At 35.9% G+C, this 16,123-nt stretch overlaps 1 protein-coding gene across 2 annotated transcripts in view; it reads right to left on the reverse strand.

The window, feature by feature from the left end:
- Positions 1 to 3,599: 3,599 nt before the first annotated feature.
- Positions 3,600 to 16,123, reverse strand: part of Cdc50 (cell cycle control protein 50A) — a 76,852-nt gene continuing 64,328 nt past the window's right edge. Inside the window, exons 4-7 of one of the 2 annotated variants that reach the window (XM_070088172.1) lie at positions 14,603 to 14,789; positions 6,963 to 7,094; positions 5,322 to 5,709; positions 3,600 to 4,241 (exon numbers count right to left, since the gene is read on the reverse strand). In XM_070088172.1, the coding sequence (XP_069944273.1) occupies positions 4,193 to 4,241; positions 5,322 to 5,709; positions 6,963 to 7,094; positions 14,603 to 14,789 (756 nt within the window). In that variant the 3' untranslated portion in view covers positions 3,600 to 4,192. The remainder of the gene's footprint in view (positions 4,242 to 5,321; positions 5,710 to 6,962; positions 7,095 to 14,602; positions 14,790 to 16,123) is intronic. The other variant, XM_053779565.2, reaches the window with a different exon arrangement.

A 16,123-nucleotide genomic window follows, 5' to 3' on the forward strand; every position in this document is an offset into this window, starting at 1 on the left:
CTGACTAGTAATCCTAATATGATGATCCATACTTTATTACTTCCTGTCTAACACCAACAAAATCACAAGTAATCTGACCTGCAAACAATTATCAATTCATAACATCAAATGAGTGTAGTGTAGAGACACTTGCAGTTTTGGTATTTGTTGTGTATTCTAGGAATATAACCCAAGCAAACAAGACAGTTTTCTGTATTGTATGGAAACTACTGTGCAATGTTTCCTCTTGAATTTTGAAAGATCCTCATTTATCTCTGGAAAAGTGCATAAAAGATTAACAAATGTAGGTACCCACATGTAGACATGTAATCGCAAAGCTTTGGTATTCCAAACAAGTGGATTAAGAGGACAAGCAAAGAACAGTAGGGCTATGAAGATTTCTGTACCCATTTCCTACACAGTAATGTGTACTCATGAAAAAATATGCCTGTAAAACAAAGCAGTTTTTATAGATGATGAAATCTGCAGCATTCAGTACAGGCTACCATTGCTTCCAATTAAATCAATGTTTTTCTACTTACAAATAACATTTTCTTAAGTGCACAAATGAAAAGGATGCAACAGAAAACCTGTGTACAGTAATGACATCTATATTTATTTTTTTAAACACGCTGGCCATCTGCCAAAGAGGCAGGGTGACCCGCCCCCCCCCCCAAAAAAAAAAAAACGCTTTCACCATCATTCACACAATCACTATCTTTTAAGAGTAGTGCAGACATATATATCATACATTAATTACAATAGAAGAAAAAATGAATTAATAACAAATATATCAACTACATACTGAGACAAAATGGAAATATATCATCCTTAACACATTTTCCAAATATTAATTATTAAATTTATAAACAATGATAAAATGTGATTATTATTTAATGATTTCAAATACTAACATATCCAGTCAATCAATATTCAGACAAGAACCTAGTGATAATATACAGTATTTCAGCACTGTATTTAGCCATATTACTTAATAGAATAAATTTATTAGCTAACACTTTAAAAGTTATTAGAAATACATTCATAGAGTACAGACTCTCAACAAAATTTTGCACTAGAGTAGATTGTGAGTAGATTAATATACACACATCTGCACACACAAACATGTACATCCATCCATGAATGTAATTTTTTTTTTGCTGCATGATCAAAATTAATGAAATCTGTTCGATTGTGCCCACTTGAGATGGTATCACACTGCAAATCCTGGTTTTCACAAGAAAGCATTATCAGTTTTTAATGTACAGTGAACCCTCTAATTAATGGACTAACAGGAAGGGAAGGTACAATATTTCCGTTTGTATAACTTCTAAAATACAAAATTAATTTTCCATGACTAATATAAACGGACAAAGTTCTGAATCAGTGAACTTGGTCCACTGATTCAAAAGACTACCAGACACTAAAAATATGGGTAATATAACCTGTAGTACTGTACAGCAATTTTATAGTAAGTAATTTACAGGAATTTTATTTACCTTTTTGCGGTGTAGAGATGAGGTGTAAACTGCTGTGATCGATACTGGTGACTCAATAACTTTCATTCAGTCAGAGGAGCTGTAAAGCTCTACTAGTGAAAATGTAGATGGGTATGTTCAATGTTATGTTCTATCTTCATATGCTTTGCCAGCCTATTAGCTGCAGACTAAAGGCCAACATTATGAACATTAACACCAACAGAATGTTGCTGAACATACCATTGATGCACTGTTTCTTCAAGTTTTTTATCATGGGCTATTTTCATATAGTTTTCAGTACCAACTGCTGAACTTCTATGGCTAGCATCTACATTAAACTTAAGAGCATAATCTGTTTGCCTTTGCCTTTACAAATATCAAGCAATGTTTCTTAACACCCTATTGCTCACATATCTGTGCCACTGAGATGCCAGACTCAGCCTTCTTTATTAGTTGAAGTTTATGCTTAAAACTGAGAACCACACGTTTCTTGGCACCACCACTTGCTTTAGAAGCCAATGTTAACAGTATTTTACTTAATACGTATGTTAATCAAGTCACACAAAACACTGTAAATTCAAGAAAAATTATAAACTGAGTGATGAGTGTATGCACAAACAAACTGGAAAGGATGGCCTATAGCTCAGGAAACAATGAATACAGACAGGTCCTGGAAGTGACTGCTCTGGCCAGTACCAAACAAATGTTGGAGTCATTGAACTTGGTTCAATGATTCAGGAGACAACTGGGCACTTGCTATAGTCAAAGTCCAGAATTACGGACTTTATTCCATTTTGTCAAATGATTCTAATGTTAGTCTGGCCAATTTTTTTTGTCTATAATTAACAAAATCTGTTAAATGCAGGTCCATTAATTAGAGGTTTTGCTGTACTACATATTTTCCAAACTATTAAAACTTTTCATCATTACGTACTATTGACTACTAAATATAATGCAAATCTGTATATTTATATTTAAAATATTTAAACAGATACACAAACATAACCAACTGATCAACTTTCACACAGCTGTTCAAAACCTGGCATTAAAAGAAAATATTAGCATTAAAGATGACATCATGTGTATGAAGATAAATATTCCTAAATTTTACTACATTGTAGTAGTATTTCATTGTAAAACTCCTGTATTGTAACAGCTTTAATAAAAACATCTTTTTAATGACCTGAATTTTAAAAGAACACACCTCACCCACTTTAAATTATGACCTTTTAAGTCTTTGCTGCAATACTGACATGCAATTTAAAAACCACATGCTATGAAAGAAAAATAAGACAATTCTGAGCACGTTATAATTTGCTATGCAGTTTTAAGTACTAGTCAAACTAGTTTTGTGGTACTGTGCCAAACAAAAGATACTTCAACTTAAATCCCACTACTATCCCAATGAAAAGCTCAATAATATGCCTATTAACTGTCAACCTGGCTACTCAAAAAGCAGGCCGACTGACACACAAGCGTAACAGGACATTCTGACTACAATATATTAAAGGCATAATTCTGATGTGAATGTAAAAATAAAAGTAATTTTTTTTTGGTTACCGAGAGTTAAACCCATCAGTAACTCTTTGGCTTTGAAGTAGCATCAGCAACAGCAATAATAATAATAAATAAAAAACTCAAGATGACTGTATTATCACAGAGGTCAACACTGTGAGGAAATGCACAAATTTATCTATTACAGTGCAGATGATGAGTGACTACATTTCTAATTCATTCACAATGCAATATAGTAGGACCCCCATATCAGAAGATTCAGTTTCCATGGTTTCAGTTATCCAGTTTACTGTGGCCCAAAAATAACCCTTAATTTTGCTTAATAATGACCCCCAAAGCACAAAAGTAGTGATGGTGGCAGTTCTTCAAACTTAAGAGAAGCCATGAAGTGCTTCTCATCAGTAAAAAAGTTATAATTCTCCACTAATTGTGTGTAATTTATCAATTAAACTTTATCATAGGTATGTAAATGAAAAAACAACTGAGGGTTCACTACTATCTGCGATTTCGGGTATCCACAGTAGGTCTTGGAACGTGCAATAAGGCCCCTGTATCCATGGGGGGATATGTTCCAAGGATCTGCCATGGTTACTGAAACCGTGGATAATAGCAAACCCTACATATAAGTCCTATACATACATATTATAGAGTTAATTGATAAATTATGCACAGTAAGTGGAGAATTATCACTTTTCACTGAGGGGAAGCACTTCACAGTTTCTCTGAGGCTTTGAAGAACTGCCAGCTTCTGTACTTTTCCACTTTGGGGCCATTATGCAAAATTAAGAGGTATTTTTGGGCCACAGTAAACCGTGGATAACTGAAACTGCAGATACCGAATCAGCAGATACTGGGGTTCTACTGAATATCCCGAGGATATGAGGGGACCACCATACTAGTAAAAAATATGATTACCACATGGAGCACTACTCCTATAATGTCTCCATATTTTTCTTAAAGATTTTATTGTATTATAAATGAATGCTGCTGTACAAGATTTATTTTTTACCATTTTAAGAACAAACACTTAATTTGACAAATAACAAAGAGATCAGTTTTATTGTGTGAATAACCACTTCCATTATGATGGGTTATATATCATTTATTATACACTAACTGAAATGATACAACACCAAAACCAACATTATATATGATGGAGACTATGCAGCCAAAAGTATTTTATAACTTTTGTAATACCAGCTGAAATTTCTGTGGACACATCAGTCACTATATGGTGTGTTCTGATTGATATTCAATTGATCAACAGCTCTGGAAATAAAAGAAGAACTATTTAGAGTTTAGACACTTAAATTTCTTCCAATTTTATTACCATAGTTATATTTGTAACCCCTTCTCCTGTATAAATTGCTAAATTTAAAAAAAAAAAACTTTTGTTTTCCTTTTTGGGCCACCCTGCCTCGGTGGGATACGGCCAGTTTGTTGAAAGAAGAAGAAGTTATATTTGTATATGCAGTATATACGTATGAAAATGCTGTGCCAAATAAGCCAAACTGGTGAATTAGGCCTAAAAATCAAGGGTGTTTTCTGTCAGATAAGCAAGGGTGTTTTCCGCTGGATAAGCAAGGGCATTTTCTGCTGAATAAGCAGAGTAAATTTTGCCATAAATCTGTAAAATATATTTATGTATAAATATACCTAGTTGTCACCCTGCCTCGGTGGGAGACAGCCGACTTGTTGAAAAAAAAAAAAAAAAACCTAGTTGGAGGAATCTTATTGTGGCTAGCTGACCCAGTGGCTAACGCGATGGTCTGGAGCTTTGAGACTCTCTGATCGTGGGTTCTAATCCCGCCCGTAGTATAGGTTGTTTGCAATCTTGTCATTACGATTTCGTGAGGCAAGTACAAATAGGCAAGTATAAACTAACATGTAACCTCCTACATCACTTCTCAATCCACACTATAATATGACTTTTCACATCCATTAGTACAACAAAGAGTTCACTATTCAAATGATGGACTGGTAATGTTTCCTTGTATGCTGCAGTATACTTTTATTAACACATTCCCATTTTTAGAATGCACATTCTTCTACTTCATACATTCTCTTTCCTGTGGTATAAATGAATCACATGTGCTCTTTATAATTTCAATTCATGTATTTCTACAAAATTTATCTCCAGCTCTGGAACCCATAAATGTCATCTATTCTTGACATACTCTTCAGCTTGAAATATAATTTATATTTCATTAACCAATCTCTGATTTTTTTTATATTCATTTCCTTTTGTGTACACAAATTCAGATAAATGAATACACAAACTGAAAACATCAAGAAAGCAGTTACAGAGCTCTTTAAAAAGATCTATAAAAATACTGTAATTATACCCACCTTTTGCCAAACTTGATGTGGATAATGAGGAATATGATCCCCAGTAATAAACAAATGCAGCCAACAGTGATATATGCAATTCCCAAAAAGTTGTTCTTGCCACCAAGGAAGCTTGTGGTTGATAAGATCATTCGCTTCTTGCCACCAAATGAGTCTACTGGATACCTGTACTCTACTTCAAGATAATATGTGCCTATATGAAGGCCAAATTTAAATCCTGTCATGTTGTGATCAATCCTTCTGTACAGTTTACGGAATGTTGGGAAAGCAGCACTTCTCATCCAGACAATCAGATCTTCATTCTTATACCCATTATTGTTGGGATCGTCTGGGTCCAAGTCATACACATTCTTTGTCCAGTATAGAGGTTTCACATTATTTTTGAAAGCTGTAAAAGAGTAGGGAAATTTGATTTTATATAACTATAGAAATCAACTTATTTTACAAGACTCATCTAAAATTTGGAAATACAAAGTAATTTTATATCTTATGCAAATATACAATCTATACACATGACCAATCATTCAGCTTTTGCCTTGTATTATAAAAATAACATATGACATAAAGTAAACCTGTAATCACAGACAAACTATAAAATCCATTTCCCAACCAGTACAGGGTTTCCAAAAAGATATGGTTCTTTGAAAAAAAAAAAAAAATTATAGCCTAGATATGAAATCTAAATCTACAAGTAAATAAGACTCAAAAATTACAGCAGAGGGAAATCTTGTACATACAAAACAGTTAAGACTACAAACCTCCATGTGAGGCACAAGTGCCTCAATTCAAGAATGAAATATTCTTTCTCTTTCCTTATCCTATCCCAGATTTCTGGGTAAAATTGAGGACTGCACAAGATAATTTCTCTATTATCCTGACCTGGCATAAGTGGATCTTGTCATTTCAGTTGAGCCTTCAACACTGGAGAGATGACAGCATTCATACTCCTATGTACTGTGCAATGCCAATGTTCTCAAGGTTTCCCTATTTGGTTTAATTTTTTGTGAGCAGCCAGATGAAAGTTATTTCACCATAAGACAGGCTGCCAACAGTAGCTTAACTCTGATTGTGCTCTCTCAAGGACAATACTACATACAACCGTAATCACTCCTTGACTTAACTCGTATTTTGAGTTAATTTTCACAAGTCAAATCACCAACTAAAAAAAAAAAACCCAACTTTCCTCTTACTAAAATTAAAAAAGAGAAACTTTCGTTTTTTCTTTTTGGGCCACCCTACCTCAGTGGGATATGGCCAATTTGTTGAAAGAAGAAGAAAGATATTCCTAAGTCTAGGCTTCTAAATAAGTCAAAGTGGTATTACAGTTATTTCCTTGATAAATCTACATAGGAAATCATATCCTTATTCACTGAAAATCTAGGTGAATAAGTAATGAAATATTAACAACAAGAAAAAATAATGAGATAGGAGAGGAAAGATAGGAAAAAGAGAAAGATGATTAAATAAAGAGACAGCAGTAAGAAAAGAATAGGAAAAAGAATAAAATATTGACAGTGAATGGAACAGATTAAATTTGTATTAACTATGCTGAAATTATAAGCTGAATGAATGCTTACATTATGTTACATAACAGAAGTAAGTAGAACAAAGTTATAACAAAAACTTTAATATCTTTCATACCTCCACTTGCATTTAAAGGCCCAGGAGGATTGTTGAATTTGATTTTACGATCTGAAGGCCAAGCAATTCCTGTCTTTAATAAATTCAGCTCTGTGCTACCACTCTCTTGTACTTCAAAGAGCCTCAATGTATCTGTAAAAATATACAAAACAATATATTAACATTTCTAATGCATTTCAGATATTTATTTCCCCTATCATTTTACTGTGCTTCTGGGGTATTCTAAAAAAAATTGGAAAGGTCAGTGGACGAGTGTGGGAGGGTATATAAAGGCAGAAAGTTGAAAGTGAATATAGATAAGAGTAAGGTGATGAGGGTATCAAACAATTTAGATAAAGAAAAATTGGATATCACATTGGAGGGAGGGAGTATGGAAGAAGTGAATGTTTTCAGATATTTGGGAGTTGACTTGTCAGCAGATGGGTTTATGAAGGATGAGGTAAACCATAGAATTGATGAAGGAAAAAAGGTGAGTGGTGTGTTGAGGTATCTGTGAAGACAAAGTTATCCATGGAGGCAAAGAAGGGAATGTATGATAATATAAGGGTACATTCACTCTTATATGGGTGTGAAGCATGGGTTATAATGCTGCAGCAAAGAGGCAGCTGGAGGCAGTGGAGATGTCGTGTCTAAGGGCAATGTGTGGTGTAAATATCTTGCAGAGAATTTGTAGTATAGAAATTAGGAGGTGTGGAGTACTAAAAGTATTAGTCAGAGGGCTGAAGAGGGGCTGTTGAGATGGTTTGGTCATTTAGAGAATGGAACAAAGTAGAATGACTTGGAGAACGTATAAATCTACTGGGGAAGGAAGGTGGGGTAGGGGTCGCCCTGAAAAGGTTGGGAGGGGAAGGGGTAAAGGAGGTTTTGTGGGCAAGGGGCTTGGACTGCCAGCAAGCATGCATGAGCATGTTAGACAGGAGTGAATGGAGATGAATGGTTTTTGGGACCTGAGGAGCTGTTGGAGTGTGAGCAGGGTAATATTTTGTGAAGGGATTCATGAAAACCGGTTAGCCAGACTTGAGTCCTGGAATTGAGAAGTACAATGCCTGCACTTTAAAGGAGGGGTTTAGGATATTGGCAGTTTGGAGGGACGTCTAAACTGTCTTATCTGAGCGCCTCTGCAAAGACAGTGAGTGATGCTGAAAGTGTTGAATGATGAAATTATTTTTTCTTTCTTTTTGTGTTTTTCTTGCTTTTTGGGTCACTTTGCCTTGGTGGGAAACAGCCAACATGTTAAAAAAAATTAAATCATTCCTATTCCTTCTCTCGCTACAGAAAAGCTGAAATTCAAGACCTATTAACCCTTAAACGGTCCAAACGTATTGCGTAGTGCCCCCAAACGTATATATACGTTTTATTTTTCCTGCCTCCAAATTTGGCAGGACTGGCCTGAGATGCCTGGTCAGCATAAAATTGGTCTTAACACTCGGTGTGCGCAGTATTAAAAAAATCTGGGACCACTTAGTACCTTGTGGGAGAGCCACTTAAATTGAGCACCAGCTAGAGCAAACAGTGCAGCAAACACCAAGGATTCAATGATGTAATATCATATTAACACTCCTCTTTTAACAGGAAAGTGATGTTAACACCAAGTTTAGGGTCTGTCAATCTCTGTCTATCTGTCTCTGTCTGTCTCTATCTGTCTCTGTCTGTCTCTATCTCCTGTCTGTCTCTGTCTCTATCTGTGTCTGTCTATCTGCATCTGTCTGTCTCTGCTTTTGTCTATCTGTCTACCTCTTTCAATCTATCTCTGTCTCACAGGTACACATAAATACAGTGGACCCCCGCATAACGATTACCTCCGAATGCGACCAATTATGTAAGTGTATTTATGTAAGTGCGTTTGTACGTGTATGTTTGGGGGTCTGAAATGGACTAATCTACTTCACAATATTCCTTATGGGAATAAATTCGGTCAGTACTGGCACCTGAACATACTTATGGAGTGAAAAAGTATCGTTAACCGGGGGTCCACTGTACAAGTATACATAGTATAAATTACCTAGGAGGCAGTAGGTAAAATGAAAGGGGGTAAGGCAGCTGGGATTGATGGGATAAAGATAGAAATGTTAAAAGCAGGTGGGGATATAGTTTTGGAGTGGTTGGTGCAATTATTTAATAAATATATGGAAGAGGGTAAGGTACCTAGGGATTGGCAGAGAGCATGCATAGTTCCTTTGTATAAAGGCAAAGGGGACAAAAGAGAGTGCAAAGTTATAGGGGGATAAGTCTGTTGAGTATACCTGGTAAAGTGTATGGTAGAGTTATTATTGAAAGAATTAAGAGTAAGACGGAGAATAGGATAGCAGATGAACAAGGAGGCTTTAGGAAAGGTATGGGGTGTGTGGACCAGGTGTTTACAGTGAAACATATAAGTGAACAGTATTTAGATAAAGCTAAAGAGGTCTTTGTGGCATTTATGGATTTGGAAATGTTTCTGACGTATATATACTCAATAATTCTAGCGGCTTCAAATCAAGCGGGAGAAAGCTGGTAGGCCCACATGTGAGAGAATGGGTCTGTGTGGTCAGTGTGCACCACATAAAAAAAATCCTGCAGCACACATTGCGTAATGAGAAAAAAAAAACTGATCGTTTTTTTGGAATAAAACACCGACTTTGAGGTGTATTTTCGTATAGTATTTATTGTTGTATTCGCGTTTTCATGATCTTAGGTGATAAAATGGAAAACATATTACAGAAATAGAGATGATTTTCATTACTTTGACGATGAAAACGACCTTGAAACTGAGCTCAAAGTAGCGGAAATGTTCGATTTTTACCAATGTTCAGGAGTAAATAAATCACACCACACGTCCAATACACGTCAGCTGGGGAGTCTAATATTCTTTCACTAGTGCACTGATATTATTTATACCATTTTTATAATAATGCAGTAGTCTCCATAACAGTAAATTTTGTATTTTTTTGTATGAATAAAAAATCAAAATAGAAAGCAATAATAATATAAGAGGGGCCTAGAGATGTGACTAATGAACAGAGCATATGTTATTTTAGTGCCACGAATGTCTACCTTGTTTATTCTGGACCCTATTTTGAAATTGGCATCTTTTTTAGTTTGCGTGAAATTGGCCAAATTGCCAATTTCTGACCACCATATTGGGTAGTCCAAATTAGTAAATGGGAGGTTTCTTGTACTCAGCTGATAGATAAAATGGAGTTCTAAAGAAATAGCTATGAGTTTGGTCAACTGGAACAATAGAATTGGCTGAAAATAGGGCTCAAAGTCGGCGAAATCGCTGATTCGCATATGTCGCCGAGACCGCTAACTTCGCGGGAGCATAATTACATGAGTTTTCGACCAAATTTCGAACTTTTGGTGTCATTACCATCGGGAAAAGATTCTCTATCATTTCATAAGAAAAAATAATTTTTTTTTTTCAAAAATTGAGCGACATAGAATGACAGTTTCAGAAAGGGGCCTGAAACAGTCAAAGGGTTAATACATCAATCTAATTTGGTTAACTCTTTGACTGTCGCAACCCCAAATCCTGAAGTGTCTCCTGGTGCCGAAAAATTTTTGGAAAAAAGAAAAAATATTTTTTTCTTATGAAATGATGGAGAACCTTTTCTCAATGGTAATGACACCAAAAGTACGAAATTTGATCGAAAACTTACGGAATTGCACTCCCGCGAAGTTAGCGATCTTGGCGATATACAGTGGACCCTCGACCAGCGATGGCATCGATTAACGATAAATCTGACTAGCGATACATTTTATCGCAAAAATTTTGCCTCGATTAGCGCTAAAATACTCGACCAACACTATTCGTTCCGTCTGAGACGCGTCCACTTCTGGCCAGTGTTTACAAGCCAGCCAGCCACCGCGGTTGCTTCCAAGCATACAATCGGAACATTTCTTATTATCACAGCCTTTTTAGTGATTGCACCTGCAAAATAAGTTACCACGGGCCCCAAGAAAGCTTCTAGTGCCAACTCTACAGCAAAAAGGGGTGAGAATTACTATGGATAAGAAGAAAGAGATCATTGCTAAGTATGAAAGTGGAGTGCGTGTCTCCGAGCTGGCCAGGCTGTACACAAAACCCCAATCAACCATCGCTACTATTGTGGCCAAGAAAACGGCAATCAAGGAAGCTGTTCTTGCCAAAGGTGCAACTATGTTTTCGAAACTGAGATCGCAAGTGATAGAAGATGTTGAGAGACTGTTATTGGTATGGATAAACGAAAAACAGATAGTAGGAGATAGCATCTCTCAAGCGATCATATGTGAAAAGGCTAGGAAGTTGCATGACAATTTAATTAGAAAAATGCCAGCAACTAGTGGTGATGTGAGTGAATTTAAGGCCAGCAAAGGTTGGTTTGAGAGATTTAATAAGAATCGTAGTGGCATACATAGTGTGATAAGGCATGGTGAGGCTGCCAGTTTGGACCAAAAAGCAGCTGAAAAATATATGCAGGAATTCAAGGAGTACATAGACAGTGAAGGACTGAAACCTGAACAAGTGTTTAATGGTGACACTGACAATGTTGTGAAACACTTTAGGAATGTCATAAAGGAACGGGAGGTACAGGCCTCTATGGGCAGATATGTTGTGCGACAGAGGTCCAGTGACTCTCAAGCTGGTCCTAGTGGCATTAAAAGAAGAAGGGAAGTATCCCCGAAAAAGGACTTGCCACCTCAAGTCACAATGGAAAGGGATTCCCCTTCTAAACACTAAGACCATCAACACACTCCTCTCTTCCCATCCCATCAATCATCACCAGATCTTCAATAAAGGTAAGTGTCATGTAACTGTGCATGTCTTCTTCAGTTTGTGTGTATTAAAATTAATATTTCATGTGTTAAAATATTTTTTTTTCAATACTTTTGGGTGTCTTGCACGGATTAATTTGATTTCCATTATTTCTTATGGGGAAAATTAACTTTACTAACGATTATTTTGACTAACGATGAGCTCTCAGGAACGGATTAATAGTGTTAGTCGAGGGTCCACTGTATACGCATTGGTGATTTCGCCAATGCGTATATATCGTGTATATAGGCTTTGAAAATGAGCCCAAGCTAGTAAAGGATATTGTGTCCCTGGGGAAGACCATGAGCCTAGAAGTGACTGTAGATGTTATGGAGGACTTGTCGACCTTCAGGAGCAGCAGCAACAGATTGCAGTGGAGAAGCTGTCATCAGAGGAAGAGGATTGAAGGGATGATGTGCCCATTGCACTTGTCAAGGAAATGTGTGCTAAATGGCATGAAGTGCAGGAGTTTGCTGAAAAATGCCATCCAGACAAGGCACTGGCCATCCATCTCTCGAACATGTACGATGACTGTGTAATGTCTCAATTTAAACAAGTGTTAAACCAGAGCCTGAGACAAACCTCACTGCACAGATTTTTAGTGAGACAAAGAATCAGTAAGCCATTGGTGAAGAGAGACAAAGAAGAGAACACCAGAAGGACAGTTGCCTGGCATATAAATAAAAAGTGATTCTCTTTCTAAGCAGTAAAATACCCCTCTTCTCCTGTACCACCACCTGCTTCCAGTATGCCATTAGTTCTCCTCTGACATGTAAGAGGCAGTTAAATTTTAATTTAGTGTACAGTATTTCAGTTAAAGTTTGTTTTAGTATTCATTTTTACAGTTTTATGTAGGAGTACATTTTTAATAAATTATATTGTCATTTGGAGTCTGGAATGGATTAATTCTGTTTACATTATTCTTTATGGGAAAAATTGCTTCAGCTATTGTCCATTTTGGTTGTCGAATTGACATCTGGAATGAATTAAATTCAACAACCGACATTCCACTGTATTTAACCCTTAAACGGTCCAAACGTATATATATGTTCACTTGCGCAGTGCCCCCAATATTTTGAAAAAAAACAAAAAAAAAATTCCATGGAAAAAAAGAGCACATTTTTTTAAGTGTTTTAGAATAAAAAAAAATTAGGGTCAGTACTTACCGAGATATGAGGCTGAGAAGTTGGCACTGGATGCTCATGTGACGGCAACATGGAGTCCTGCCGCTTGCAGAAGTGTTGCCGATATACCTTTTTTCTATTTTTCATATTATTTTATAAAATTTTTATGTTCTGATAATTACAATTTATAGTAGTTCTTGTCATTTCATAACCAATCTTTGTTCTGATACTAGTATTAGGTACTGAAATTGTACTCAAATTGTCACAAACGCAGTGACAGGTGGACATTTACACCTGCCTTGGTCATTTACTATTGTCTTGGAATATATACAAAGTATTTATAAATCCCAGCAATGTTTTGGATATGTGTAAGTATATAATAATAATTAGGAGGAGCCCTATTTTCGGCCAATTCCATTGTTCCAGTCGACAAAACTCATAGCTATTGCTTTAGAACTCCATTTTTTCTATCAACTGAGTACAAGAGACTGCCCATTTACCAATTTCAACTACCCAATAAAGTGGTCAGAAATTGGCAATTTGGCCAATTTCACGTAAATTAAAAAAATGCCAATTTCAAAACAGGGTCCAGAATAAACAATGCAGATATTCTTGGCACTAAAATAACATATCCTCTGTTCATTAGTCACGTCTCCAGCCCCCTCTTATATTACTCTTGCTTTCTATTTTGATTTTTTATTCACACCAAAAATAGAAGATTTACTGTTATGTAGACTACTGCATTATTGTAAAAATGGTATAAATAATATCAGTGCACTAGTGAAAGAATATTAGATTCCCCAGTTAATGTGTATTGGACGTGTGGTGTGATTTGCTTATTCTTAAACATTGGTAAAAATTGAACATTTCCACTACTTTGAGCTCAATTTCAAGGTTGCTTTCATCGTGAAACTAATCAAAATCATGTCTATTTCTGTAATATGTTTTCCATTCTATCAAATGAGACCAAGAAAATGAGAATACAACCATAAATACTATAGGAAAATACACCTCAAAGTCGGCATTTTAATGCAAAAACACAGTCTGAGTTTTTGTTCTCTCATGCACTGTGAGCTGCAGGATATTTTTTATACAGTGCACACTGACCACACAGACCCATTCTCTCACATGTGGGCCTATCAGCTTTCTCCTACTTGATTTGAAGCCACTAGAATTATTGAGTATATATACGTCTGAAACACTGGCTCGTAAGACATATATACGGCCGAAACAGTCAAAGGGTTAATGTTGACGATCATTAGAATAGAGAATGAAAATTTAAATGTTGGAAAGCCATTGAGAGAGAAAATGTTGGGTAACTTAATCCATTCACTGGTTGTCCATCAGTAATAACACTGGATAATAATAATGTATCTCCACGGGGAAGTGGAACAGAATTCTTCCTCCGTAAGCCATGTGTGTCACAAGAGGCAACTAAAATGCTGAACGAGCAGCTAGTAACCCCTTCTCCTGTACACATTACTAAATTTAAAAAAAGAAACTTTCATTTTTCTTTTTAGGTCACCCTGCCTTTTGATAAAAAAAAAAAAAATGAAAATAAATATACACAAATACTGTAATATGTAAATTTGTAGGATGACCTATTGAAAGTTCACTTGAGTACAAACTGTTTATATAAATCAGGACAGCTAAGAAATTTTCTCAAAAATAATTGTTGCTACTGAATATAAATTTGCAAAATCAGTGTTCATTTCTTTAATTGTTTTTAAGATTTATCTTACCATTAAACATGCTGTTGGCAATTGCCCCACATGGTGCATACACCCTCCCCTCAGAATCTGTAGCAAATGGATTACAGTCATTAGAGACAGTTGTATCATCTCTGCCCAGCAGCTGCTTGTCATCCCGAGACTTGACATATCGACGATGATTTTGATAGAAGTTGTCTAATCCATAATAAAGGTATACCTTAAAAGAGAAATTGCAATTAATAACAATAATCATAACAACAACAATAATAATAATAATAATAATAATAATAATAATGTGTAGACCAAGTGAACAATATTTATATAAAAGATGAAGAAGTTTCACTGAATTTATGGATAGAGAAGGAATATGATAGGGGGATAGGGAAGCAATGTAGCATATGTTGCAAATGAATGGAATAGGTGATACGTTACTTAGAGCAGTCAAGAGCTTTTATGAAGATAGTGAGGCTCATGCTGTAGGAGAGAGGGAGATTATTTTCAAGAAAAAGTTACCCTAATACAAGGATGCATAATGTCACCATGGTTATTCAAATTCAAATTTTTATGTCTTTGCAAAGTTTACAATGTATGATTTAGATATTATAAGATATTATTAAGGATTAAAAGATAAAGAATCTACCACAAAGTAGAAGTTGTCACAGTTGTTTTTCACCTAAGGCACAGTGCTTTTGGGAGATTCTGAAGAGAAGTTGCGAAGGTACATGGATATATTTGGGAGGGTATGCAAAAGAAAGAAATTTAAAGTGAACATAGGAAAGAGCAAGGTGACGAGAGTAAAAAAAAATTTTGGTAATGAAAAATTGGATATCAAATTGGAAGGAGAGAGTTTGGAGGAAGTGAATGTGTTCAGATAGTTGAGAGTGGATTTGTCGGTAGATGGGTCTATGAAAGATGAGGCAAACCATAAAAGTGATGAATGCAATTTTTCCAGATGATGTCTCTGAATACAAATATTGGCTTTAGTGAGAGTTTGTGAATGCCTTATCCGATCACCTTCAAACCTTCAATGCTGATGTATCTTACTTAACCCTCTGACTGTCGCAACCCCAATTCTGAAACTGTCTCCCTGTGTCGTGCAAAAAAAAAAAAAAAATGATTTTTTCTTACCAAAATGTTAGGATTAATTTACCGAATGTTTTAAGCTTAAAAAAATTTTTGCGATCAGTACTTACCGAGTTATAGAGGCGTAAAGTTGACAGAATATGAGCCACATATGGCAACAGCGGCGAATGCCACTCACCCAGTACACTTATACAGTAAGGCCCCGCTTTAAGGCATTTCACCTTACGGCATTCCGCTAATACAGCGATGTCAAATTATGACCAAAATTTGCTATACAGCAAGTGGCCTTTCAAATACGGCGCGCCCCACCCGGTTTGTTTACATTTTCTGTGACCACATCTATTGTGTCAGGAAGCTTTCCAAAATTTCAAGTGTTACTGCATATTTTATACGTACTCTGATAATTATACTTATGTGTACCTGTACCTAAATATACTTACACACTGTGCTGGTGTGCAGGTACATATT

The sequence above is a fragment of the Cherax quadricarinatus genome, chromosome 24 (genome assembly GCF_038502225.1).
Source record: "Cherax quadricarinatus isolate ZL_2023a chromosome 24, ASM3850222v1, whole genome shotgun sequence".
In the NCBI taxonomy this organism is placed as follows: Eukaryota; Metazoa; Arthropoda; class Malacostraca; order Decapoda; family Parastacidae; genus Cherax; species Cherax quadricarinatus.